Here is a 25,926-nt window from a genome sequence, read left to right on the forward strand (position 1 = left end):
TGTGAGCTTGATATATTATTTTCAATAGGGCTGCATTCAATTCATATTTTCATTGACATCTTATGAATATTTCCCCCATTAATCAATATATCGCTTTGTCCATAAAATGAGAAACACTTCCCAAAATGTCCTAGAGGACGCAAGGATGACTTCAGATGTTCAAAGCCCAGAAAGTATTATATTAGGATTACTATCTTCTAGGAACAGAAATGCAACAAATTGTTACATTTTAGAAGCTGGATCTTTGCTTTTTGACAAATGATTAATAGATAATTGAAATTGTGGCAGACATTTTCACAAAATGTATTCAATACACACACCATTCTTTAAAGTTCCAGCATTTTATTATTTCAAACTTATTACTTTAGTCAACATTTTAATTACATGGAAATCAATGGAGGAAAAACATTAACAGAACGGTATATAAAGATGTGTTAACAGGGATAAAATGTAAATCTAAGCTTTGAGCTCTGACAAAGGAAAAAGTGTTCCAAGCTAGAGAAAGGAATCTCTCTGATCAGCCGGGCTACAACTGAACTTCAATCCTACTGTCATCTCTGTATCATTAGGAGTCAAGTGCAGAAGGACGAGCCGTGTAACAATAAGGCCAAGACAAATAAAACACTTACAAAAAAAAAATCACAATTCATGTTGAATCCCAGAACCAAGGAGACTAAGGCGAATCTGAACAGGAGTTTAAGGACTATAAAGATTCAGACAGAGGCTTAACTGTCAATCATCAGCAGCATAAAGACCACCCCTCCCCAGATCACCCACAAATCACAATAAACATTCAGGAATAAAATAAACTAAGTGTTGATTATGTGTAGTTTTATCCGTTGTGTGTCAAGAGTCACAGCTAACTTGTAACAGATATTTTTGAGCCTTTGCTCCTTAAAACTAACAGATAGAGAATCAACAACCGTACATCCAGAACAGATTGAGGGTGCAAGCATAGTGTTGCTAAAAAAAAAACAGTAGATTTGGAGACATCTGAAAAAATCTTTACACGCTCTGGGCACCGACAGTGTCTGAAAAACAAGAGAAAACATAATTGACTCTCACAGGGTTTCACTCATTATGTACAAACACACATTCCTGCATGGATGTACACATGGCAACAAGGAAACAGTGTGTTCAACTCAACCAACTCAGCTTTAATGCTTACCTGGTTCCTTCAGGGCCTGCGGGTTTCCCACCAGCCCCGTCAGCGATTCAGTGTTCCCGTTGAGGATCTCTACTGACAGCCTGTTATTCTGCTGCTCCTCCACTATCCTCTTCTGCAGTTCCTCCTGACGGGACAGCACACAGTGTATCATGAGACAAAGCGGTTCCACAGTGGATTATACACCTTTACTTATCAGTCACTTCATGAAAACGTTCAGTGAGTGTTTAACTGGATGTGTCAGCTGTTACACACCTCACACATGACAGACAGCTGCAGTGGCAAGTCGTCCACCTTCACAAAGTCTTCCTCGTCAGATTTCTGACTCGTGTTACCGGAGCCCATCTCCTGCACCAATGAAAGGTAGAAGATCAGATCACAACAGCACCGATAAAGGGCGTTCAGTTTGTTATTAGAAAGTAATGATGCAGTTATTGCAGAGATAAATCGGATAATGTGATAAATATAAATATCCTGAGTTCTATTTTTTTAAGCTTGGACTTACATCCACGTTGATCATGACGGGAGAGTCTGAGTCCGGGCTGCTTGTGGTGTGGGTCTCCTTGGGGTCCTGGTCCTGGTCCTGGTCCTGGTCCTGGTGATGGGAGACTTCATCAGATGGTTCTTCAGAGGCAACAGCTGCTCCTCCTCCTCCCCTCTCCTCCTCAGCACTCTGACACTCCTTCATGTCACGGTGCTCTGCAGTCACAGCTGCTGAGTTGTTCATTTCTGCAAAACAATGAAAATCTGATCTAATTAATGGCCTAAAAAAAGCAGAGTCTAAAACTACAAAGTCTCTCTCAGACCGAGCCAGCTTGACTGTGTATTAGCTTGAACGACGTTTCCACTGTAAAGCGCCTCACCGTCATGGGTCTCTGAACTCCTGTGCTCAGCTCTGCTCTCGTGGGTTTGGCTGAGCATCGTCTCCTGAAGCATCAAACAATAACAGGCTCAGATGAATAATGAATACGTTTAATAATGAGAGATATTTTATATAAAAACTATAACTTAATGACTAACTGTATCACTGACCTCCTGCTCCACCTGTCCATCAGCAGAAGCCTGCAACGATGTTTGGACATCCACAGGTCCGGCTTCAAACTCCTCCATTTCCTCCTCCTCGTTCTCATCCTCCCCGCTGCCGTAGTTAGTCAGAGCCTGAGTCTCTGCTTTGGACAGGCCTGGCAGAGTCACAACACAATGGTGGCAAATGTGTGAGATGAATGCAGGTATCCACAGCAATACATCATTAAATTAGACCATATTTAAATGTTATAATCCATAATCCAGTCCTTGTTAGCATTTGATAGCGAGTTATGCTTATTTCCTGCAAAACATTTTTTAACAAAACTACTGATATTACATCCTGATAGAACATTATTGTCAACTTTTCACTGACTGTCATGTATAAACCATTTAAAATTCTTGAGTAGATTTTGTTGTAACTTACTGAACAATGTATCCTGGCATATAAAGGATAAAAACACAAGTAGGGAATAATAACAACATTCAAATATCAGATTTGACTGGATGTTTGGCTTTATCAAAGAGGCCTTTATGATATTGCCACTTACTGATTGACAGACGGATTCCCTGACCGCCCTGCTCATCCTCCTCTTCGTCCTCCCCCTCTGACGCTTCACTGCTCCTGGTGTTCTTCCTCTCCCTCTGCAGGTACAGCTCCTGGAGGCTGGCTGCTCCTTCCTGCTCGGCCTCATCTTGGTCCTGGAGGAACAACAACAGAGACATTATTGTAACACAGATTACTGGGGTTCTAAGTGGTATCGACCTTTTCATTATCGGTGTTTAAATGACTGACCTTGTCTTCATCAGTGTAGGCCGGAGACATTGATTTGTCAGCACCTGCTACTGTATTTTCCTAACGGGTGGAAAACATTAACATAAAGAGTGTAATTCAGTCTCAGTCAAACAAATGCCTGCGCAGCACCGTTTACTTTTTCCTCATTCATACTTCAGGGTTCATACACTTTTTCACCAATGATTTTCAATGACTTTTCCATGACTTCTCCATGACCTTTACCTCATTTTCCATGACCAAAAAAATTACACTTTCTCAGCGGTACCACTGAAAATGGTTTATTTTAACAGGGAACAGGAAAATAAGGTCTGCATATGAAACATGTTGTGTCCATCTAAAAATAATCAAATAGTAGGCTTACTAGCTTCTACAGGCTAAAGCAACTAAAATCTCTCACCAGCAAAATACCTCGTCAGTTAAATGCCATTTTACGTTTCATTACTATACGATACAGTATTTATTATCATTATAGTATTACTATTTCTGCGATTAGATAACATATAAATTATATTTGATGCAACTTTAGTTACATTTCCATGACTTTTCCAGGGCCTGGAATTAGCATTTTGAATTTCCATGACTTTTCCAGGTTTTTAAAGACCGTAAGAACCCTGATACTTATATTATGTGATAAAAACTACGAAGCCTGAATTTATAAAAACGACTTACCTTGAGACTGTTCTTCGCTCTCATTGGTGGCTCAGCCCTCGTCTTATTCTTGTGTTTGGTTGCCAAGGCGATGCTGCTGCTGCTGTCCAAATCCTGCATGAGCCTAAAGAAGGCGAGTTCATTGAAGAGGATCTCGGAGATCTCCACCAGAAGATCTTCGCCACATTCGTTTAGAGTACGCCCCACAAATTTACGGAGCGAGTCCTGGAGGAGAGAGAGGGAGAGAATGTCAGGAGAGCTGTTGATCGTCGTCTCTGCTTAGACTCGTGTCACCTCGAGGAACCGGGTGTTTTGATACCTGCAGTATGCCTCCCAGCTGTCTGTGGAAGAAGCGGACAAACTCTTTGCTTTCATCATTCTGTTGGGTGAGAGTGAGGACCATGCGCCGCACAGATGTCAACAGCTGGAGGGAACACACCTCATCCATGTTCTCCTAATAACAAAACATCGACATAACAGAGTGGTTTAACCCTGTTCAAATTCACAGTGCTGCACCCAGTAACGAAGACATATTCGTTTTACCTTTAAAAAGCTTTTAGCAATTAATTACCAACAAGAATACTTTTCAAATGTGATGATTTAGTTCTTATTTTTCAATTTAAGTGCATTTTCTACTGGTAAGAATGTAACAACAATCCACCCTGCAGCTCTGTGTGTGTTGTCCTACCTTAAGGAAAGGAATGACTTCGGTCATGATGGCTTTGATCTGACGGTCCAGCTGCTGGGTGTCGATCTGAGGGCAGTGCACATCACCAGCTGCTCCTCCTGCACACAAATCATTATATTGAATATTTATGCTAAATTAAACAGCCATTCAAAGGCAATGATTGTGCTGCTACGGGTCTTTGGTTGAGGTGTGCTCAGGAAGGCTATGAGATGAGGTACCTTCCACTGGGGCAGCAAGGGAAGCAGAAGGATGTTCAGCAAGTGAGAGTTCACCTGCACCCGCAGAGCTGCCATTGAAGGGGTTAAACTCAGCTTTAAGCTTCATGCGCTCATACTCCCTAATCCTGGCCAGAGCTTTGTCTAAATGAATCACTGTGTTGCCTATCAGAGCAGAAAAGAAAGGAGAGTGAAAAAAGAGAAAGAAAAGGGATACAAAAGTTCAAAATCAATGAGGCAAGAGAGAGAAGGCAGTAATGGATATGAATGCCTCTCGTACCAGGTTTACACGACAGGATCAAACTTAAGTAAACCAGCTCCTAATCACCGTCACTCCTAATCTGTGTCACTGAAGTTCCCAATCTCATTTCTCAAAGGTAGTTTTCTTTACTTTGAACATGTGTTGTTGATCCTGAGGTGTGAAGTGGTTTATTTAGTTGAAAGGCTATAAGCAAAGCAGTTGAACACCCAGATGTGGAAGCCGTTTCAGATAGGTATAGCTTCAGCCCCAAAATAATGTCTACATGCATAACCGTACCCAGGTCATCGTTAGCAAATGGTTCGAGGTTGGAGGAGGTTGACATGTTGCTGTCATTGCCCACAGATTCTGCATCATCCCTTTTCTTCATCGTGAGCCTCAGGTTTTTCTCCACCACCTCCTGAAAAAGAACAACATCCAGTTTTAGGCACCGGCAACATATATCTGACAAGAGAATGGACCCCAAACTGTTCGGTTCATAGAAGAAAGGATGACTATAGAGGCAAGAGGTTTTTCAGCATATGTCGACTTCTCTTGCCATTCTTTAACATCTAAAATTAAACATCATCCATCATTCCTGAACAGGCATTATTGAGACAGAAAAAAGGACCTGTCACCCAATTAGAAGAACTCGAGGGACCTTGGTCGAGAACAAAGAACACATGTCTGATGTGGCAAAAGAGACATGGAGAAATGAGGGTCATTATTTTATAGACAGGTTTCTGAAGCGATGCTGTCAAGTTGAATTCAAAGGCAATGAAGACGGTGGGAGGGAAATTAAAATGAGAGAATGAAGAGAGACATGTAAAGATGAGAAGAGACAAGGCAGGGGGAGGACGAAAGGAGACAAGGCTGAGAGAAACTAATGAAAGATGTATTGAAATGAAGAATAGGGGGAGGATGCCAATAAGGATTGAGAGAAATACTTTAGGAGTGGTATAAACCTCAATATGGAGGGACACAACATATTAAAATCCTGAAAATAATTTAATATTTCGTATTTTTGATCAGGACTGAAGTTGATTGAAAGATCTAACCCCAAAAAGTTTAAGAAAATATTAATCTGTTATCATTTTATAGCAGTTTTTGGAAGTGGACATTTTTGTCCCGAATGACTAATGTGTGAGTTTTTTGTTTAATCTAATTTTGTGCAAAAACTAATAATCCACCTAAATCAATGTTGTTGCTAATCTTTGACATATCCAAGACTGTGATAAAAAAAAAGCCACCCCCCCCCACATTTATTATATGGAAAATAACTGCCTTTTTTTGTACGTTTTTCATAGAAAACGCAAATTCATGTTTTCAAACAGGCAGTTAAAGGGTTAAAATCATGAAAATAATTTGATATTTTGTATTTTTGATCAGGACTGAAGTTGATTGAAAGATCTAACCCCAAAAAGTTTAAGAAAATATTAATCTGTTATCATTTTATAGCAGTTTTTGGAAGTGGACATTTTTGTCCCGAATGACTAACGGTACGTCCACACAGCGGCTTTGGAAAAAGCTTGCCGGCAGGCGTGTCTGAAGCTCGACCAACAACTAATCACATGAATCTCCCGCCCCTGACACACAAGCAGCGGTTTGATTGGCTAGAGCTTGTACTGGCATATGATTTGATTGGCTGACGCTTCCACCGAAAGCTTCAGAAGCTTCAAAAGTTGAACATTGCTCAACTTTTGAAGCCTGAGATGCCTGGAAATCTCCGCTTTGCTTCCCACAATGCAGTTTGGCGAAAAGTGAGGCAAAGTGACGTCACCCCATTCAAAGTGAATGGGCAGAAGCGTTGGAAGATTTTTTTAACGCTGCTGTGTGGACGTACCGTAATGTGGGAGTTTTTTGTTTAATCTAATTTTGTGCAAAAACTAATAATGCACAAAAATCTATTTTGTTGGTAATCTTTGACATATCCAAGACTGTGATAAAAAAAAAAAGAGCCAGTCCCCAGATATGTATTATATGGAAAATAACTTGTTTTCTCTGTTTTTATCATGAAAAACAACAGCGGTTTCATGTATTCAAAATGGCATTTAAAGGGTTAAAATCCTGAAAATGATTCAATATTTGGTATTTTTGATTAGGGCTGAAGTTGCTTTAAAGATTGAACCCAAAAAACTTGTGAAAAAAAACTTTTAATATAATGTTTTTATCAAAGTCTTTTGCAGTGGACATTTTTGTCCCGAATGACTAATTTGCGTAGTCCAATCAAATGATACCGGAGGGTTGAAGAAAAAAAGAACAAACAACATTAGGAATGTGAGAGAACATCACACTGGGAAGATGTGTCTCTTACGGCATCGCTGGTAGCCAGACTCTCACTGGGTGTGAGCTCAGACTGAGAGCCAGCAGCCCACACCACAGGGCCGAGGGGGGGGAGCTCCTCCGCTGCACTCCTCTCCGACAGGTGTCTGCTCACTATGTCCTGCCACAAACACACAGAGACACGGTTGTCATCAAGGCAGGTCCTCGAGGGGACATTGTATTTATTTACAAGCCCAGCCTTATAAGAATTTTAAAGTTCTGATTTGATCTGATTGATTTAAAAACCTAATAAAAATCACACAAATAAAGATACATCGTAGATAACATCACAAACACACTCAAACCACAGTATTTTTGCTTCCAACTCTAATTCAATAAGCTTAACTGGGATACATGTATATGATACATATATGAGGGGGACCCAAGTTCCCATCAGCAAAAACACGTCGGTTTGCTATCCTGGCTCCAAAATGGTGGAATGAGCTCCCCATTGACATCAGGACAGCAGAAAGCTTACACATCTTCCGGCGCAGACTAAAAACTCATCTCTTTCGACTCCACTTTGAGCAATACAATTACTAACAAAGCACTCATATACTAACAAAGGACTGGCTTATCTAAAGCCAGTTGAGTAGCACTTGAAATGTTTTGGCTCTATGAAACCTGATGTACTTATATGATTCTGTTTTCTTCAAGTTTGTATCTTCTTGGTCGAATGCACTTATTGTAAGTCGCTTTGGATAAAAGCGTCAGCTAAATGCAATGTAATGTAATGTAATGATAACTTATTGCCAGATACATTTCACATAAATTATAAAGTACAATTCATTGGAACATATTTACACCAGGTTACATTTTATTCTGTCTCTCATCCTCATGATTTCTCCGCCTATTCTTACCTCTTCTTTATCTGCATGGTCAGATGTTAAGGGCCACATTTCAACCAGCTTTTATCCTACATTTTGAAACCCATTGTCCTCAACAGCTTAATGAATGAAATGTAAAAAGTCTCCCTTCTCCTCCTCCTAATTGTCTCTCATTATCTCCTGCAGGTCTTCCCAAAAAGCTAAGGTAAACAATATGACCTTTAAACATTTAAATTGATGCAGACCGCCCTAATTATGTCTGGAAACTGTTTCATCACAGATATGTTTCTGATATTTTAGACACGTGACCAGATATTCTGCTAAGAAACCTTTCTGACCCAAAACCCAGACAGGAACTTCACCCTATACTCAAATCAAACGGATTATTCTGTGATCTGAGCCATGCAAGGAGGATATATATTTTCATACTCTACAGCAGCTACAGACCTGCAGGGAATACAGCGCCCTCTGCCGTAAGTAGTCTGTGTTCAGCAGCTGCAGCTCATGGAAGAGCTCAATGAGAAAATGTGGACGGGACTCATTCTGGGATATTAACGTAGCCACTTCAGAGTAGATGGTCTCCCTCAGCGCCTCGAACAGGGAGAAGTCGCTGCTTGCGTCTACAAGTACAAGATATGACAGATTTTTTGTTAATGTTTAATATAACTTCCTACACGAGGAAATAAATGGGACTCTGTAATCATAATGAAAAGATTTGGTTTCGGACAAGCAAAAAGCAGAAGATGCATGGGATGTTTATGTGACATAATGACAAGCACATGAAGCTTGGGTTTGCATTGTGAGTTTACCTGGTGCTTCTGTGCATGCAATTCTGTTAGAGAGGAAGGGTGTCCTCCAAGCATAGGCTGCGAGTAGGATAAATTAAAGTGACAACAAAGACAATTAAGGCAAAATGAAAACACATGATCTGGACAAATATGCAAAACGAATTAGAAATGGACAAGATGTTCAATTAAGGGCAAAATAGCATTTAAAAAAAGCTTAATCTGGTCCTTAACATAAAAAGGACAAAAAACACAGACACAAAAGGGGTGGGGGGGGAGAATCGGATAACTTTCACGGCTTGATTCGCACCAGAGGAGAGGTCGTTTCGTTTGCTCCCCAGATTAGATTTGCTGTCGAGTTTCTCCTGGGTCAGCCTGTCCAACAGACTCTTGTTCTGATCCTTCTGACGGGACAGCGCCGCCCTCTCCTGGACAAAGTCTGCAGTGCTGCTCACACTGTCACTCTCATGGCCTGAGGGAAACACAAAACGAAAATAAACACACCAGGGTATATGCAGGAATCTTGAAGTCAAATGTAATACTATGTAATACCTTTTAAGACCTTTTTTAAGACCCTTTCCATACATTTTAAGACCTCATCGCCACTTTGAGTTTTAACCGGTTACATTGGCGACACACTTTACCTCACATTTACTATATACAGTATTGATTGTCCTTCCTCCTTATCTTCCAACCATTTGGACGCAAACTTGCATTTCCCCATAACGATGTTGTTTAACAACCGGCGTAAACGGACCTTCGCGCGCTATCAAGCAGTGAGCGTGCGTCCTGTTCAGATGACGTCAAATCCAACGGGATGCCATAAATAAACTACACAGAATCACACTACACACCTACGCAATGATTACATTCAGGCAAACTGTAGAATACAACCTCTTTGGACAATTTATATACTTATTGAAAACAAGCTACAAAATGTAATACCTTGGAAAATGCCGTTTAATACTTTTTAATAGCCTTAATCAACTTTTAATACTTTTTAAGACCCCGCGGACACCCTGAGAATTCAACTTGATACCTTCATTGTTCTTGAGCCCTTTGCCCCTCCTGCGGCGGCTCTTGGAGTTGGGGGTCTTGGTTCTTGAGGCCAGGTTGGCCTGTGCAGAGGCCTTGCGTCCGGCCTTAAAGGTCTTTGTGATGGTGGTGGGATCCACAGGGTCAGGCATGGTGCTGAAGCTTTCCTGTGATGCTCTGTCAAATTCTTGATGTCTGGGATGGCGGCTGGCAAACATGGGGGAGGAGGAGGGAGACTCCTGGTGCTCCGTGTTAGACTGGTGATGCTGGACGGTGTTGTTCACATACGAGGTATTAAGCCAGCCAGACGCTCTAGAGGGGTCACATGGAGAACAAATATATCAACAATATTATTCCATGGATAAATATAAAAAAATGTTAATATCTTTTTTTCAGGCAGAACTGTTAAATATACCCCGTCTCTGTGGTGGTGTTCAGAGGAGAGCGCTGCAGTGGAGGGGGGAAACTCATGTACTCTGTTTTGATTGAGGCGTTGGGGTCTAACTGCTGCTTCCGCTGGTCGGGGGCGGGCTGGCCTGCTGCACTCTGAGGGAACTCGCCCATGGGAGCAGGGAAGAGTGGATATAAGTTAAAGCCTGCAGAGGGAAAGAAAGAAAATATACTTTATTTTCTGACTTTGAAAAGTTAATGTTAAAATAAAAACAATAAATCATGACACTTTGGCCTTTCATTTCAGCACATCTTTCTTTAGCCTTTCATTTCTTTCATTTCTGCACATCTTAAAATCTATCACTTACGGTACTTACAAATTAAAATTACTCACATCAGTAACAGCACCAACATTAACATTGTTTACGCATGTAACAAGAATTACATGTAGAAAGAAATATTTTCTAAATGTTTTGTATTTACATTTCTAAGACATTCTGATTTTCTATTTTTGCTAAAATGCTTCCCCAAGACTTTCATGAAAGCAATGACCTATGAAATCTCATGCTTGTATTGATTTTGGAAAAGCAAAGATGCTTTAAAACTCTACCTCACATCATAACCAAAAAATACTTCAGCTGCTCGAAAGGAGACACGATAAACCTTAAAGGTAGGGTAGGTAAGTTTGAGAAACCGGCTCGAGATCGCTAGAATTTGAAAATACACAACCGGAGAAAATCTGCCACTTCCTTATAGAGCCCCTCCTCAAACACACACGAACGCGCACATGACCAATGAGGGCACGAGATAAGTTTGTGCACAGATGGAAGGCTGACAGGCAGGTAGGCCATCCAGTTATTTTAGCCGGGCCGGCTAAAATGATTGGTCGTGCTTTTTACAGTATTACGGCTTCCACAGATGACATTTTTTGATGGATTCTTTGTCAAAGCACTTAAGATATTCATTGCTATCGGGATGTTAAGAGCATTCCATGGAATATAACAAAAAGTGTATCTCGAGCCGGTTTCTCAAACTTACCTACCCTACCTTTAAAGCCTCATTCATATGTGTTAACTTGTTGGTCCTGCATACCAATCTAGACATGCTTTGTGACAGAATTAATCCCAAGAGCTAAAAATATATGAGTGCGTCATACCGGGAGGGAATGGGGATAAGGCTGCAGTTGACATGTTGTTGGTAGAAGGCTGCAGGTTAGAGGAGAAGGGGAGGAATACACCGGGTGAGGCTGAGGGGCCGGAGCTGGACTCCTGGGACGAGCCGTGCTTCTGGGTCTGCCACCCTGCTGCTGAGGAGGAAGCCTGCTGCTGCTGCTGTTGCTGTTGCTGCTGCTGCTGCTGCTGCTGCTGCTGCGGCGGATGCTGCTGCGGCTGCGGCTGCTGCTGCTGCTGCTGCTGCTGCTGCTGCTGCTGCTGCTGGCGGAGGAGGTCGTTCAGGACCTGCTTTAGCCTGAAGCAAACGTTAGAGAGAGTATCCAACATTTAAAAAGATGAACTGCTTGATATAAATAAAGATTCTATTGTAAGGTATTGTTTTTACCTTTGTACGTTGTTTTGCTGCCAAGCCAGCTGGGTGTAAGACTGGTTGAGCTGGTGCATGATCAGGTGGACCTGTGGTGATGACACGTTGTTGGGAAACACACTGTACTGACCTGTCAGCAGGGTTTGCAACATATAAGAGAGTGTCTGTGGAGGGAGGCGAGAGAATGTGTTTGTTTGAAACAACAAAGGCTTGGTTAAGAAGTAGACAGGTAATTTTATAATTATTCCTTTGTTCCCTGAAATATATCAATCTGGTGCACAAAATAACTGTCTAAAAAAAATCTATGTATAAAACATGAAAACACAATTTTCAAGATAAGGCCAGAGGGCTGGTTGGGCCACATGTCAAACATTTGTGAAACACCAAGAAGGGAGTTTCTGAGAAAAGCTTCACAGTGGAAGTTTTACAAAAGCTCTGTTTTTATTAACCTTTAAGGCCAAATATTGCATGTTTCAAAAAAGACCCATAAGACCGGATAGAAAGCTATGAGCAGTGGCGAGCCGTCAGGGCCCTCTAGGCCCTCTCTGAGGGCCTAAGATATACTAAAAAATAATATTTAAAAACATTAAGAAAATAGATATATTTTTTTAGTTATATTTTTCATTAGTTTTACCAAAATAACTTGATTTAATTCAATTTAAAATAACATTTCCAAAGAAATAAATCCTTCGAATCTGCCTATTCAGTTTCTGTTTGAATGTGAAGGGTTAAATGAAAGAAGCTCCTTTAGCCGTCTCTGCGAGTTACTGTGAAGATAGGAGCTGATTGGGGGTCCAGGGTTGCGGTCGAATAGTCCAAAAATCAGCTCCTAAGTTCTAACCCTATCGTCTATTCCTTAACCTCGGAGTGAAACGTCATGGGGTTAAGGGATAGTGGATAGGAGAATTCAAAAGGATTTAGGAGAAGAGACTGCGGTACTTTAGAGAATCCGACTGCACTTTCACTATCCGACGTGTTTATGACGCGCCAGCGGAGGTCATAAATGTGCGTCTGCTGCTGTGGGGAAACTATGGAAACTACAGTTTTCTATACAGCGGACTACAACATGGATGTTTAATAAGAACGAGGGACTACTGTAAACTCATCTAGAGACTCTGCACCGTGCTCTGATGCTGTTGTTTTATGCTTTATGAACGGGGACAACAGAGAAACATATTCTTCATGACCAAAGTTGGAATTGAAATAAAAAAGGAAAGTGAAACTTATGCCCCTCTTCCTCCGGTCCACATTAATACAAATGATCCCAATACGTATGATTGTATGAAAAGATCTTAAAATCAATACAAATGTATTTATTATAAACGTTAGTCCTTAACATCTATCACTGTGTATATCACCATTCAAACATCTTTTAAAAGTTGAACAAACCCCACACAGCTCAGTAAAGACTGTGAAATGTTGACTTTATTTGATCATTTCAGTAAAAACTAACGTTCATATTTCTCTTTTTGATTATAATACTGATGAACGTTCAAAACAAAGCACTTTGGCAACTTACCACATACGTTTTAAAATGCTTAATAACTAACTTTCATGATATCATTTCTCGTTCATAATCGGTTGTTTCCGTGAACGGCCGACTGTTGTGTGATGGCAAGGCAAATGCCGCGGCCGCAAGGCATTGTGGGGCAGCATTTTCTCCTCTCCTTTAGGTTAGGGAGGTCCAGTGGTTCCTAAGCTAAAGGAGGTTATAAAGGAAGTTTGAAACCTCCTTTCCTTTCATTTAGAGAATTCGAACGGCACTTATCATGGCTGCCACTGAGGGACTTCCGGGTCATTTCACTCCGTTAGGAAGGTTCCTAAGCTAAGTGGACTATTCGACCGCAACCCTGCTGTAAATTCACAGAGAGCCCGCTATAGTAACTGAACGAGAGAGTAATGTCAAATGACAGTGCAATTGACCAATCATATCTTCCCTCTAAATGGGTGGGTTTTATTATCGCGGACTTTATGACAAGTTCCGCCCACTGGGAAGCTTTTCTTGTTTCCATAGCAACAACAACTTCCTGTCAACAGCGTAAACTCGCCTTCAAAATAAAAGCATGCCAAATTACACTTAAGGGGGAAGGGGGACTGGGGTCAGAGGGCCTAGGTATAAAAGTCACGGCTCGCCACTGGCTATGAGTACAGATGATTTCATTAAACCTGTACATGATTTCTCCAAATGTGGTGCAAGCTTGTGTCCATAATCCAGATCAGTGCCAGTGTATGTGTAAATAAAAAAGAAACACCTGATCTGGACAAATGTGTCAGTGTATGTTTTTGTTCAAAGCACCAACCTGCTGGTCCTGCAGCAGCGTCTGACACATGCTGGTGCTGAAGTCCAGCTGTCTCTGCAGCTGGATGACCTGCTCCTGCCACTGAGACGAGCCCTCAGCAAAGGAGAGCTCAGAGGCCCAGCGCAGGTTCTCTTGTCGCCGTGTAGCTCCATGCTGGCTGCTGGCAGACTGGTTCATAATCCTTGCCTGCTGCTGATGCTGCTGCTGCTGCTGCTGCTGCTTAGCATTAGCCTTGTTCTGAAGAGATGGATTCCCACTGCCTTCACCTGAGAAGGCTGCTGGAGGCTTCAGGTTGCTAGGAACAAAAAGATAAGTGAGCAAATCATGGTAAAATAAAATCAGCGCGATATAATTCCTTCTGCCTGCACTTCGACTGACCTTCCTTGATTCTTCCTGTTACTGTAGGAGCACTGGTTCCTGCTGGATGAGTAGATGTGGATGTCGTCATCAGAGCTGCTATCTGCACATTCTTCATGCTCCTCTTCCTCCTCTGCACCGATCTCTGATTGATATTCATCCTCATCATCATCCTCATCGTCATCATCATCAAGGTGGCAGGGACTGGAACCCCAGGTAGCCATTGTCCTAATTATGGAAAGAAAACAAAAAGGTAGAAATATCTTGTTTTCTTTGGAATACATTTCAGTTTTATTTCCCAGCATATGAAAGAGAGAGAGCTCCTGTTGTTCAATGTTTCTGCTGTGGGGGGTCTGATATTCACTTGCAAATATCTCCTACTTTACAAATGCAACATAAGCCTCCTACCTTTCATCCCTACTGACTGGCTGTGAAGGTGAAGCTAGGCCCTCTGAGTCATCGATCTGTCTGGGGGAGTCACCGAGACCACTGCGCCTCTGGTGTTCAGCCATCAAGGACTCAAGGTGCTTTCTGCGCTGACGCAGTTCTTCCCGCAAGATCTGGTGGCGACGCATCTCAGACCATAGCTGCTGACAACACAGGAACAGAGAGGACCTGTAAACTGTGTTCTGAACGGTTCTGAAAGTACAGATCTCCTCTGACATTTGACCAATGGAAGCCAAGAGTCTTCCTGTGTGCGGGGGGAGGGGGGGGGGGTATGTTACCTCATTGTCAGTGACTGAAGGGGAAGCTGCTTCTGGAGCCGTGGGTTTAAGCACAGCCGAGTTGGTTTTGGGTCCGGAGGGGGAGGGCAGGACAGTGGCTGGAGTGGAAACTGCAACTGGAAGCTTCCTCAGTAAGCCCTGCTGACTCACAGCGCTGGACAGAGATGACTAGGAAGGACACCACAAGAAGTTACAGGTTAAATACAAATAATTGACCCTCTAAAGTAACAGCAGATGTACATGCAGGCGTCAGTTTATTAGGTGCACCTATGTTAACATTATGCAGTCTTACACAATAAAACCTTTCATGCATGTTCACTTTTTTTTTTAAAGTTTTATACAAATTATTATTCAAATGTATGGTCCTTTTGGAGGCTGTAGTATGTTGCGTTTGTTATTGATAGATATGTGGGCCACCCCCTAACTGCTCTAAAGAGGTAGGAGAAAATATTAACAAAACTTTTTCCACACATGTTTTTTTAATATCTGATTTTTATACTGATCAGCCACTCCTTGTATAGATGTGTATATGTGTGAGTGCTTGTGTGAGTGCTTGAGTGAGTGCTTGTGTGAGTGCTTGAGTGAGTGAGTGAGTGAGTGAGTGAGTGAGTGAGTGAGTGAGTGAGTGAGTGAGTGAGTGAGTGAGTGAGTGAGTGAGTGAGTGCTTGAGTGAGTGAGTGAGTGAGTGAGTGAGTGAGTGAGTGTGTCATACCTGGAGGTCAGGGCAAGCCCACTGCAGGTCGTGGATCTTGCCTTGGATTTCAATGAGCCTCTGGCGCTCCTCATGGAGCTGCTTCAGCTCCTGCTTCTGCTGACGCAGCTTCTCCTCGTACAGCTTCTCCCTGTGTCCATTAAAGTGTTGATGCGATGCAAAGTCATTGAATACCAAAAACACACAGCGAAGAAGGAAAAGCTGCCAACTAAGTCAAATGAATGTTTTGGGACCACTGTACCGGCAATCTTTCAGACCTTTAAACACTGTACCTGGCTTTGCTGGACAGAGTGAGTTCTCTGGGACTCTGTTTGGACCCGGCTCCCAGAGACCTAACCACAGTAGCTCTGGTATTATTTGGCTGTTGGTGTATAGCTTCATCTTCATTAGCTGTTGTGCCATCAGTGTCATCACTCTGGATACAGACAGAAACACACAATCCATACATTGATTACATTCATATTAGATAAGACATCACATTTTTCTAGTACAGAAACAAATAAATCGTCAGCTGTTAAAAGAACCAACCTAATGTTGAACAATGACCTTGTAGTCCAAAGCTTATTATTTGTTTTAATGGTGTTTTCTATTCCCATAAAAAGGTAACCAATCAAGAAAACCCCTTTATTTGATTTGCTAAAGAACATTACATACACAGGACCCTGAGGCGGGCAGGGGAGATAGTGCCCGACCCCTGCCACCCTGGACACAAACTGTTCACCCCCCTCCCCTCTGGCAGGAGGCTGCGCTCCATCAGGACCAAAACCTCTCGTCACCTGAACAGTTTCTTCCCCTCCGCTACCGGCCTCTTAAACAAGGCCCGGCCCCCCCACTGACACTTACCTCAGCCACAACGTAGTCCCTATATGCATTACATCAATGCACACAATGTTCTTAACACTGCTTACTGCACATATTTCTTATTTCATATTTGATATCCTACAAGTCATTCATAGCATTCTATTTCCATGTAAATTACTGCTTTATTTTATTGCTATTTAACTATATTTTATTACGGTGTCCTTAAAGATTTTTTGTTTTATATTTTATGTCTGCACCATGACATCAAGTCAAATTCCTCGTATGTGTGAACCTACCTGGCAATAAACCTGATTCTGATTCTGATGTGATCCTGTCGTCTGCCTCACCTGAACCATGGCCACCAGCTCCTGAAGCTGCCGGAGTTTCTGCTTCGCTGTGTGCCGATGAACTTTCTGGGCAAAACCCCCATTGTTCCCCAGACTGCTTCTTCGACTCGACCCCGAAGCCTCGCTGTCTGGAGCCGCAGCCTGTGCCCCTTCTTCATTATCGAGACGATCTTCATCCTCATCGTCATCCTTCACCCGATTATAGGGGGTGTCCCTATTGTACTGGCACTCTAAATGAGGGCAAAGATTCATATGAGATCTCGATCCCTCTTTCAATACTTGTTTCTGAAAAGAATGATTATTCATATTGTTGATAAAACAATATATCTTATCACAGTATGATACCGAATACTTTTGCACAAATGTGCCTCTGCCAAGTGTGAATACATTTAAAATCCGTTTTATTTATGCCATTAAATAGTGATGCTAACCGTTTACCTTTAACCCTTAGATGCTAAGTGGGTCTTTTTTTACCCGGTGAGGTGGTTTTCTTGAAGTATCTTTGTAATTACATTTTTTTATCATTTCATATTCCAGCTATTCCTCAAAAAACATGTTTTGGATATCATGCCATTCACATTTTTAATTTACATTTGAAAAAATTGCAGTTTTTGTATCTCTACCCCAAGCTTCCATAAGTGGGTCAAAAATGACCTGCATGCATTTTCTATGGCATCCGATGGGAACCTTTGATTCTTATCACCTGTTGCTGTCAGGAATACATTCACTGTAGACCACACAGACGACATCACAAGTGACACCTCTCAGGAAGATTATTTTACACAGCAAGATCTGATACCTGTCAGTATAATAATAATAATAATAATAATACATTATATTTTTATAGGGCTTTTTAAGGACTCAAAATCGCTTTACATGATAAGGGAAGGTTAGGGTGGGGGGTATAGGACTATCAAACTTGATCAACCGGCATGGATTGATGGGGAGTGGGCTATGAGTAGACAAGAGGAGAAGAGATGAGTTTTGAAAAGGGACTGGAATACTGTGAGGGTCTCAGAATAGCGGAGATCTTTGCATCAATATGTTCAAAACGTTTTTTTTCAAAATGTAAAAACAAATGTCTAAAATTATAAATAGTGAAAAATTAAATATAAAATATTTCTAGAGTTAACCAAAATATAATACAAGTGATTTTTCTTAACCAAAATGACAAAAATGGCATAAAAACACATATTATTCTAATACGGGTCCTTTTTGACCCACTTATGGAAGAGTGTAGGGTCCAGTCACTCGTGCATCTAAGGGTTAAGGAAAATACAATACTACACAAAGGAAGATGACCATCAGCTGTAACACGGTTCTATGCAAGCATGTGCATGAGTGTACCTATGGCTGATGGGATGTTGAGGCTGCGGAGGTTGGCTGCTGACCGGTTGTTGATCTCACACTCGGTGTTGAGTCTGCCATCACGGTTGTTAGTGGCGCTGCCCCTCACAGCGCGCCTGTTGGTCAGGCTGTTCAAGTCTGTCCAGTTCCCGCTGCGCTGTGGGTTCCTACAGACAGAAAGGGCAGGGACTGTTATTTAGACATCAAGAGGCCAGAAGGAGAATTAAACACACTGTAACTTGAGCACAACATCAACAACACAACAATCTCCTCCAATTGGAAGGGTTTCAGTATAATAGAGAGGCGAAGTCCCTCCCCTTCCGGGGACCTCCATGGGACCTTATTTCGGAAAAAGTATGTATTGAAGTCAATGGGGAGAGAAAACGTATCTTTCGATCCCGTTTGAATTGTGCCACGAATTACACATATGATGTTTGTCAATCTAAAAGATCATTTTGAAAGTCAAAAAAAAAAATGTGTCGTAAAACTGTGAAGTAACACCTTTTTTTGTGTGAAACCTTTTTTTTTTTTTACATGGAAATTTTTTTTTAAGATTGACAAACATCATATGTGTAATTCGTGGCACAATTCAAACGGGATCGAAAGATAATCTTTCTCTCCCCATTGACTTCAATACATACTTTTTCCGAAATAAGGTCCCATGGGTCGGAAGTAGATGGGCGGGACTTCGCCTCTCTATAATGCAACAATTTTGCAACATACTATACAATGACTTTCTTATCACATATTATCTTAAGAATGTTTTATGACCTACAATACCATGACTCTTCATTTAACCTGAAGTATACTTTTTGAAACAAAACACACCTGATGTTGGTTACAGGCTGGCGGTTCTCCTGCTCAGAGTCAAAAAGGGCATCAAACATTGAACTGTCCTCTGTCTCATCTTCCTCCTCCTCTTCCTCATCATCATCCTCTTTCACATTCTCATTGACCGCATCCACCATCATATCAGAAGTCTGCTCGTAGTACTGAACCAGTTCCCGCAGTTCATTCAAACGTTTGTGGACCTCCTTTAGCTTCCTGTGTAGGGAAAAGAACAACAAAAGTTTAGATGAAATCTGAATGTGTACCAGGCTAAATAATAATAAAGGTTACGTCACACAATTGCACAATGTCTTCACAATTGCCCTTCTACAAAAATGAATTGTGTTGAGTCACCTACAGAAAAGCACCTCTATAAAAGCATGGGTGCTAAGCGTTGTGATCAAGAAGACTTTAGCAAAGGCTAAAACTTGTCGGCTTGTCTGCAAGGTTTCACTGCACTCTGTACAACTCCCTGCTGCTGATATCTGACCTGCCTATTCAGCTGCGTGTGTTTTTGTGTTTACCTGAGCTTGTCTGTGGAATTGGAGCTGTTCTGGTGTTGTGTGAGTGAAGGATGAAAGGGAGTGGAAGCTGAGGCCCCATTAGAGCAGAGAGCAGATGGACAGTCTGATGACGCTCCCATACTCAGACTGCACTGTGTTGACAGGCCACGACCTGAAAAGAATCACTTGCAGTTTATCTACACTTTATAGGTAAAAAAAAGCCGCATATTACTGCAAAACATGCATTTGAAAATACTCTTACATGAGTTGTTGTTTAGTGTCTGGTCTCTGAGTGAATGCAGCTCCTGTAGGATCTTGTCCATGGTTTGCTTTTTGTCTTGGAGTTCTTGGAGCTTAGTGAGTTTGGCATTGGCAGCTGTTGCCCCCATGTCTAGGCCAGTGTGGGGGCCAGAGGCCGAGTGGAGGAGAGGCCTGTGCTGAGGAGGACCAACAGCCTGGGGAGCCCTAGACCAGCACACCTCTCTGGAGAGGGACAGGCTCTCTGCCTGCCGACGGTTGTCTGGCACTGCTTTAGTCTACAAGACATAAATAATCAAACACGTGAGATAAACATTTGTTATTTAACAGTTAATAAATATTTGCCCATGTTGACATGGCTTGTCAAGTCAGAGGTAGACTAAGGGTGAACAAGCCATAATTACAGATGAGAAGTGTTGCAAAGTAAATAGCTTAACATAGTGACATAATGCGGTATTTAGTCAGAAGACAGTTCGGAGTAGGAAGCAGGAAATATTTGCTTTTATTTAAGGAGGCAATGGCAGCCCAAATGCATATTCTACTACTGTACCTGAGAATCATGCAGCTGGTTGTGGAACCGCTGGATCAAATCGTTCAACTCGTCATTCAGTTCTGATGTGATGCTCAGGCCAGAAACACTGCCTGTCGTTTCTGTGACAACTAATGACAACAACAAATGTCAAATGTATTAAACCAGGTGAATGTTTGTTTATGTTCAGCATCAAATATGACATTAAGTGGATACATTTCTTGACATATTTACCAGAATATACTAAAAACACAAATATACCTTCTATTAATACAATCAGTTCTTGTAATAACGGTTTCTTAAAAAGGATATCAACTGAGTTCTCATTGATATATTTCTGTTTGGAAGAAAAGTGATCTATACTACTGTCTACTATGTCTGCGATTGTGAATAGGCCTGTGACTGTGTATCTCACCAGTGTCTTCAATCACAGCCAGTGCCTGCTCTGCACTGTCCTGCATGGCCATTAGTGCTTCCTGTCGGCCCTGCAGGGCCCTGAGCTGCTCCTGCTGCTCCAGCATCTTCTTCAGCAGCTCGTGCTGCTTACGCAGATTCTCCAACTCTTCCTTCTGGTCAGCTCGCACCATTTCTGTGCGCCCAGCCTACAATAGTTCCATCCAGATAGCATTACAAACACTGCACAAAACAAAACAGTGCTGGAATGCTACTCAGCAGAAAAAGTTAAAAGAGGCTTATCAGGTACTGACACAGCAAATACATCTAACTTACAACGAGAAAAGCAAATCAAAGACAAATTGCTTTCTTTACATAAATTGCAATTACCTTTTAATTATAAAGGTTTAATGCAAAGGTACACACCGTTGCATTTGAAGCATCTGAGGATCGGACCTCAATGTTAAGAGAAGTGCTCTCAGCAAGTGAACCTGAGCCCACTGCGGAGTCCAGGGTCCCCACCTCATCCTCATCATTCTCCCGTGTCTACAGACATATTGGAAAAAGCAGCAAGAGACTTAATGATAACTGAAAAGGAAAGTATGCAGTACACCCTTTTTCCAACAATTGTTTGACATTTCTTAGCTATCAACCTAAAAGCTGTAAATTATTCAAAACTTAATAAGCTCCTCTAAATGTTCTATATATGAGAACGTTTATTTATAGATATGGTGAGAAAAACACCTGCAGTTATTTAGATTTCCCTTTTGCAAAACAGAAAATTAAGTGCCTGCAAATACTACAATATATTTCACAGAAACGCTCCATTGAAGGCAAAGTGATACCAAACCATTAAGAAAGCCAACCTGCTGCAATGGAAGGTAGCAGGCTACTGAATGTCCTAATTTTATCATCACATGAAACATGAACATAATTAAAAATAAATGTGTGCCAAGCTGCCAAGATTGAAACGAAAACCAGTTCCATTTCAACCATAAATAAGCAAACAAACAAGCTTCACACACAAACGAATGTATACCTTTGTCTACGAGCATTAGAAATGCCAAGAACTAGATTAATTCTGAAAAAGATTTTTAAAAAATAAACAAATGACAGACTTACCAGCATTTTCTGCAGAAACCGTAAATATGACTTTTCCTGCTCCTTGAGGTGGTCGATGAGATGGGAGAGACGCTCCACATTGGCCGGCACATCGTTCTTCTCCACCAGGTCGTCCCGCATGGAGCTAGCCTTACTGATGTACTCCCGGATCTGTACCAGTTTGCTCACCACCTGAGACCAAGCAGAGAGAGAGAGGAGGGTGGCGTATGGGTGTGGGTTTCAAAAAGTAATTGAAAAGGAGACATAGGAATACGTAAGGAAAGGCGACAGCATCTGTAGCGACAGCTCAGACTAGGCTTAATAAGGGCAGAAAGGGGTGGGGCACAAATCTCACTAGGCGCCAGGGGTAGCATATTTATAAATTGCCCTAAATACAGCCTAGTTTCAGCTGCACTAGATCTCCCTCACTTTTATCCTAGTTTTGGTTTCACACAGTAGCTAGAAGCGAAGTGATACCAAGACACTTCCACATTTACACGTGAAAAGTGCTTAATTTCATTTAAATGTGAAAATAATGTCTTTCTAAGGAGGATTATTAGTCTTAAACCTGATATATCTGGCCACCTGAGGGCAGCAGTAGTTGTCAACACTGACTTGAAATTACATATTAAGTTGATTAATGCAAACGTGTTAGCATACTGATTCACACAGGCAGAAATTAGGAGCAATGTTGTGTTTCATTTTGAGTTGTTTTTCTGGCCAACTAGTAATGCAAGTAAGAATGTAATCAAGCTCTTTGAGCTCTGTTTCTGTTCTCTACCAACGACGGAGGAATATATATGGCCCTTTACTGATAAATACTTATCCTCTTAATTTATATCTAACACCATCAAACGGTTTACACTTGTGTTTCATAGTGAAATATCTTTACACTTATTGAATGACTTGCTATAACCAGCTATAACTGTGACTTTCCCCTTAAACACCACTAGTATGTCTCACTTATTAAGTAAATACTTTAGCTCTGGACCATATCGTAACCAGAATTGACAAACTCCTCATAGTCTGGCTCAATCCTCAGTATACATGGCATCAAGTTGCAGAACAACAAGAGTAAGAGCTGACAAAACCATGGCAACAACCAAACACAATGTTACCTGGCTGCTGTCTATTCTGGGCTCTCCTCTCCCATGCTCTCTGTGCGCTAAGGGCCCCCTCTCTGTACTGCCACGGGTGAGCCTTTGAGCTTCCTTGCTGGGAACCAAAGGGGTTAAAGTATCCCTGAGTCCTGGGCCCTGCTTCTTGGTTTCCTTGGTGATAGCTGGTGTGGCTGGGGCAGACGAGGAGGGGTGGAGCAGCTTCTTGCTTTTGTTAGTGTTCACATGAAGAGGTAGGAAGTTGTAGGGCTTCTTGTTCTCTCCAGCCAGCTGCCTCTGGTTGTTGGCAGCTGTGGCACGCCCCTGGGAGTCACTGCCAATGCTCCTCTGAGTAACAAAAGAAGATCAAATTCAGACAATTTACTACTCAAGCAGTTGGGTATTTTTTCATGAAGATCTCCTCTTTTTATTGTTAATAAATCGTTAGAAATGTTTCATAATCATTTTTGTTTTCAGAACACAACTATTTTAAACTTTGTTCACCATGAAATGGCCTTATGGATTTTACATGTTTTTCTGTTCTGCCATTCTGCCAACTTCAAATCCACAGCAGAAGAAGTTTAGCCAACCAACCCTAGGCTAGAGTTTAAAAATATATATTTTGCTTTTCTTTACTGCCTGCCGATGCCTCATGGCAATGCTTTGGCATTTTATCACTGAAGGAAGTATGCATTTTTTTGTTGAAGAGTCTGATAAGCATTAGGAATTGTATTTCATGTCCTTGAAAATATAATAAAAGTAAATCTTGAAATGGTAAGCTTTGTACAATCATCAGTGTTTGTGCCTCTCATGTGCGTCTTCGTGCTTATGTTTGCCTGAGACATATGTAAAACCAGAAACGATTTATAATAAAGTGCCGCCGTTTTTCACCTCATCCAGGTCTGTAAAATTGATTCTCTGACGCAGCTTGTCCAGCTCAGCCTGGTCTGGGACAGACATCTGGGTGGAGTATTTGATGTGGGGAAAGGAATGAGGGGTGCGGGATCTCCTGCGACCGGCCCCAGGGGTGGATTCTGGTGAAATGTCATTAGTCAGGCGGCTCTCCACCACCGTAGCTGACAGCTTCTTCTTGTTTTTCTCTGAGGATCGGTTTGCTTTCTTCTGCTGAACACCCCAGTCCTGATGAACAGCAAAAAAAAAAGCACTATTTATTATAAATGTTTACTTTAATAAGGACATATTATTATCTTGTGTAACACACATATCATACATACGATTACATTAATAAGCCATGATAGGAACAAGATAGAGCAACATTGATTTTAGGTTCTGTCTTACCAGGTTGTTGAGTCTATCTTCCAGACTGCCATTGGTTATAGTCCAGTCGTGCAGCTCTTCTGCACTGTCATCAAAAGGAGTGCCTCCTGTTGCCATGTCACCCACTTAAAGCTTGCTGGAATTCACACCAAAATGTATATTGGTCACCACACACAGAACAAAAGGCGAGGTATACAAGTCTACATTAAAAACATAGCAGGAGAAAGATATTTCACCGTCATGGAAAAAGCTTGCTGGAATTCACAACTAAAGAGATACTGATCACTGCATGGGACCACAGAACAAGAGGGTCAAACAATCTTAACTTATGATTAGCCAACTGACGGACTGGTTTTGGTTCATATCGATCACTGTTAACTTAAAGTTGGTGCCTAAAAACAACAGAACATTTTACATTTAACTGTAATTAAAATGTTGTAATGGCAACAATAACGCTAGAAGGCTATTAGTGACTACAAATGAATGTTACTCACCATACGTAAGAAGATGGTTTTGCGGTCAACGCTTAAGTTAATATCGCAGAAAGGTTTAATAACCAAACTGTTAACGTTAAATTAAAGCATCACATGCGTCATGTCTTTCCAACAGCCTTTACTTTGGCTAATGTTTACTCTTAAATCATGACCAGCTTGAAAACCTCAATACTTTGACGCATTAGTGTAGCTATTACCATATAGCTAACTAACTGTTTGAAGCTATCTCTATGAGATGTCCGTTGCCGTTAGCAGCCGTTGGTGGGTTTTGTATGTGGCCCGCTCCAATTCCCGGGGAAAAACAATAAGCAGCGCGAGCTCTCTGTCACTGCTCCCCACAGTGACACCAGCTAATGTTAGCTTACAGAAAGTGTATCAATCACCATTCAAGCACTTGCAGTTAACCTAGCTTAACCAAACGTTACGACTGTGGGAGTGTACGTAGCTTGTTATATTGAGAGAAACTTTACTAGCTTAACATTTGTGACCTACTTCTGTCTCACAATCGCCATGGCAACACGCAATAACCCCGATGTGCAGCAGCTAACCCGCTGCTTAACGTTGTGTCGAATCTTTAACACCACAACACGTTATATGTGTCGGCAAAACAATCACAAGACCTTATGCTAACGAGCAGCGAAAGTTGCCAAGCTTGCTGAGGTACCTCGCTAATGCTAGCTAGCATCACTGCAGAACTGAGCTAACTTTAAATGTCTCGATAAAAGTTGAAGCAAACAAGCATCTTAGCTCGCGTAGCAGAGCCAGACTTCGAGCTGATAATTATGTTATCGCTCCAAACTAGATGTTTGCAAACTGTCAACACTAAATTACACTAACATTAGCTAACGACAAACGCAGCAGGTTAAACATACTGGCATTTTAGTCATGTTATTTAAAACTGCGCTTGCTAAGTTAGCTTACAATGTAGGATAAGGAATGTCACCATTACCATACAGAGAAAGAGAAGAAGATGTCGGTGCCAAGCACTTCATATATTGCAGTAACGGTTTTACAGATGATCTCTCATTGTTGTTAAAGACAACTGATAAATAACAACGTCTTATCGGTCCCAAAACGCAGCAACATCAACTCATGGATGTGATCCTGGCCTGATATAAACACTCCCATACAGCAGGTGGCGGTATACATTAGTTTGTAGCTAGCCTTCCACCACAGGAAGTTCCG

The 25,926-nt window shown here is 41.6% G+C and overlaps 1 protein-coding gene across 8 annotated transcripts; it reads right to left on the reverse strand.

The window, feature by feature from the left end:
• Positions 1-325: 325 nt before the first annotated feature.
• On the reverse strand, positions 326-25,856 carry pcm1 (pericentriolar material 1). 8 transcript variants are annotated; one of them, XM_034129827.1, is made up of 40 exons: positions 25,691-25,856; positions 24,269-24,383; positions 23,861-24,109; positions 22,991-23,317; positions 21,894-22,064; positions 21,198-21,317; positions 20,794-20,980; positions 20,400-20,509; positions 19,854-20,127; positions 19,613-19,763; positions 19,089-19,304; positions 18,261-18,427; positions 16,914-17,143; positions 16,038-16,180; positions 15,766-15,895; positions 15,054-15,221; positions 14,737-14,915; positions 14,350-14,556; positions 13,972-14,266; positions 11,690-11,835; positions 11,289-11,599; positions 10,158-10,338; positions 9,747-10,054; positions 9,018-9,179; positions 8,732-8,788; positions 8,370-8,542; positions 7,088-7,216; positions 5,074-5,194; positions 4,539-4,700; positions 4,321-4,418; positions 3,952-4,086; positions 3,654-3,857; positions 2,985-3,044; positions 2,740-2,890; positions 2,198-2,346; positions 2,029-2,092; positions 1,671-1,894; positions 1,421-1,513; positions 1,169-1,292; positions 326-1,031 (listed from the first exon to the last, which is right to left on the reverse strand). In XM_034129827.1, the coding sequence occupies exons 2-40, from the start codon at positions 24,362-24,364 to the stop codon at positions 1,006-1,008; spliced, it is 6,498 nt and encodes a 2,165-aa protein (XP_033985718.1). In that variant the 5' UTR covers positions 24,365-24,383; positions 25,691-25,856; the 3' UTR covers positions 326-1,005. The 8 variants fall into 8 exon arrangements, with proteins under 8 accessions (XP_033985718.1, XP_033985720.1, XP_033985714.1 ...); XM_034129829.1 differs by having other exon boundaries at positions 11,690-11,760; positions 14,737-14,918; XM_034129823.1 differs by having other exon boundaries at positions 14,737-14,918.
• Positions 25,857-25,926: the final 70 nt, after the last annotated feature.

The sequence above is a fragment of the Trematomus bernacchii genome, unplaced genomic scaffold, assembly GCF_902827165.1.
Source record: "Trematomus bernacchii unplaced genomic scaffold, fTreBer1.1, whole genome shotgun sequence".
In the NCBI taxonomy this organism is placed as follows: domain Eukaryota; kingdom Metazoa; phylum Chordata; class Actinopteri; order Perciformes; family Nototheniidae; genus Trematomus; species Trematomus bernacchii.

Coding starts and splice junctions, on each gene's coding strand:
- pcm1 (XM_034129823.1), bottom strand. CDS start 24,364: ATGGCAACAGGAGGCACTCCTTTTGATGACAGTGCAGAAGAGCTGCAC. Junction 24,110..24,268: donor AAGATAGACTCAACAACCTG/GTAAGACAGAAC, acceptor GCTGTTCATCAG/GACTGGGGTGTTCAGCAGAA. Junction 1,293..1,420: donor AGCTGTCTGTCATGTGTGAG/GTGTGTAACAGC, acceptor CTGTCCCGTCAG/GAGGAACTGCAGAAGAGGAT.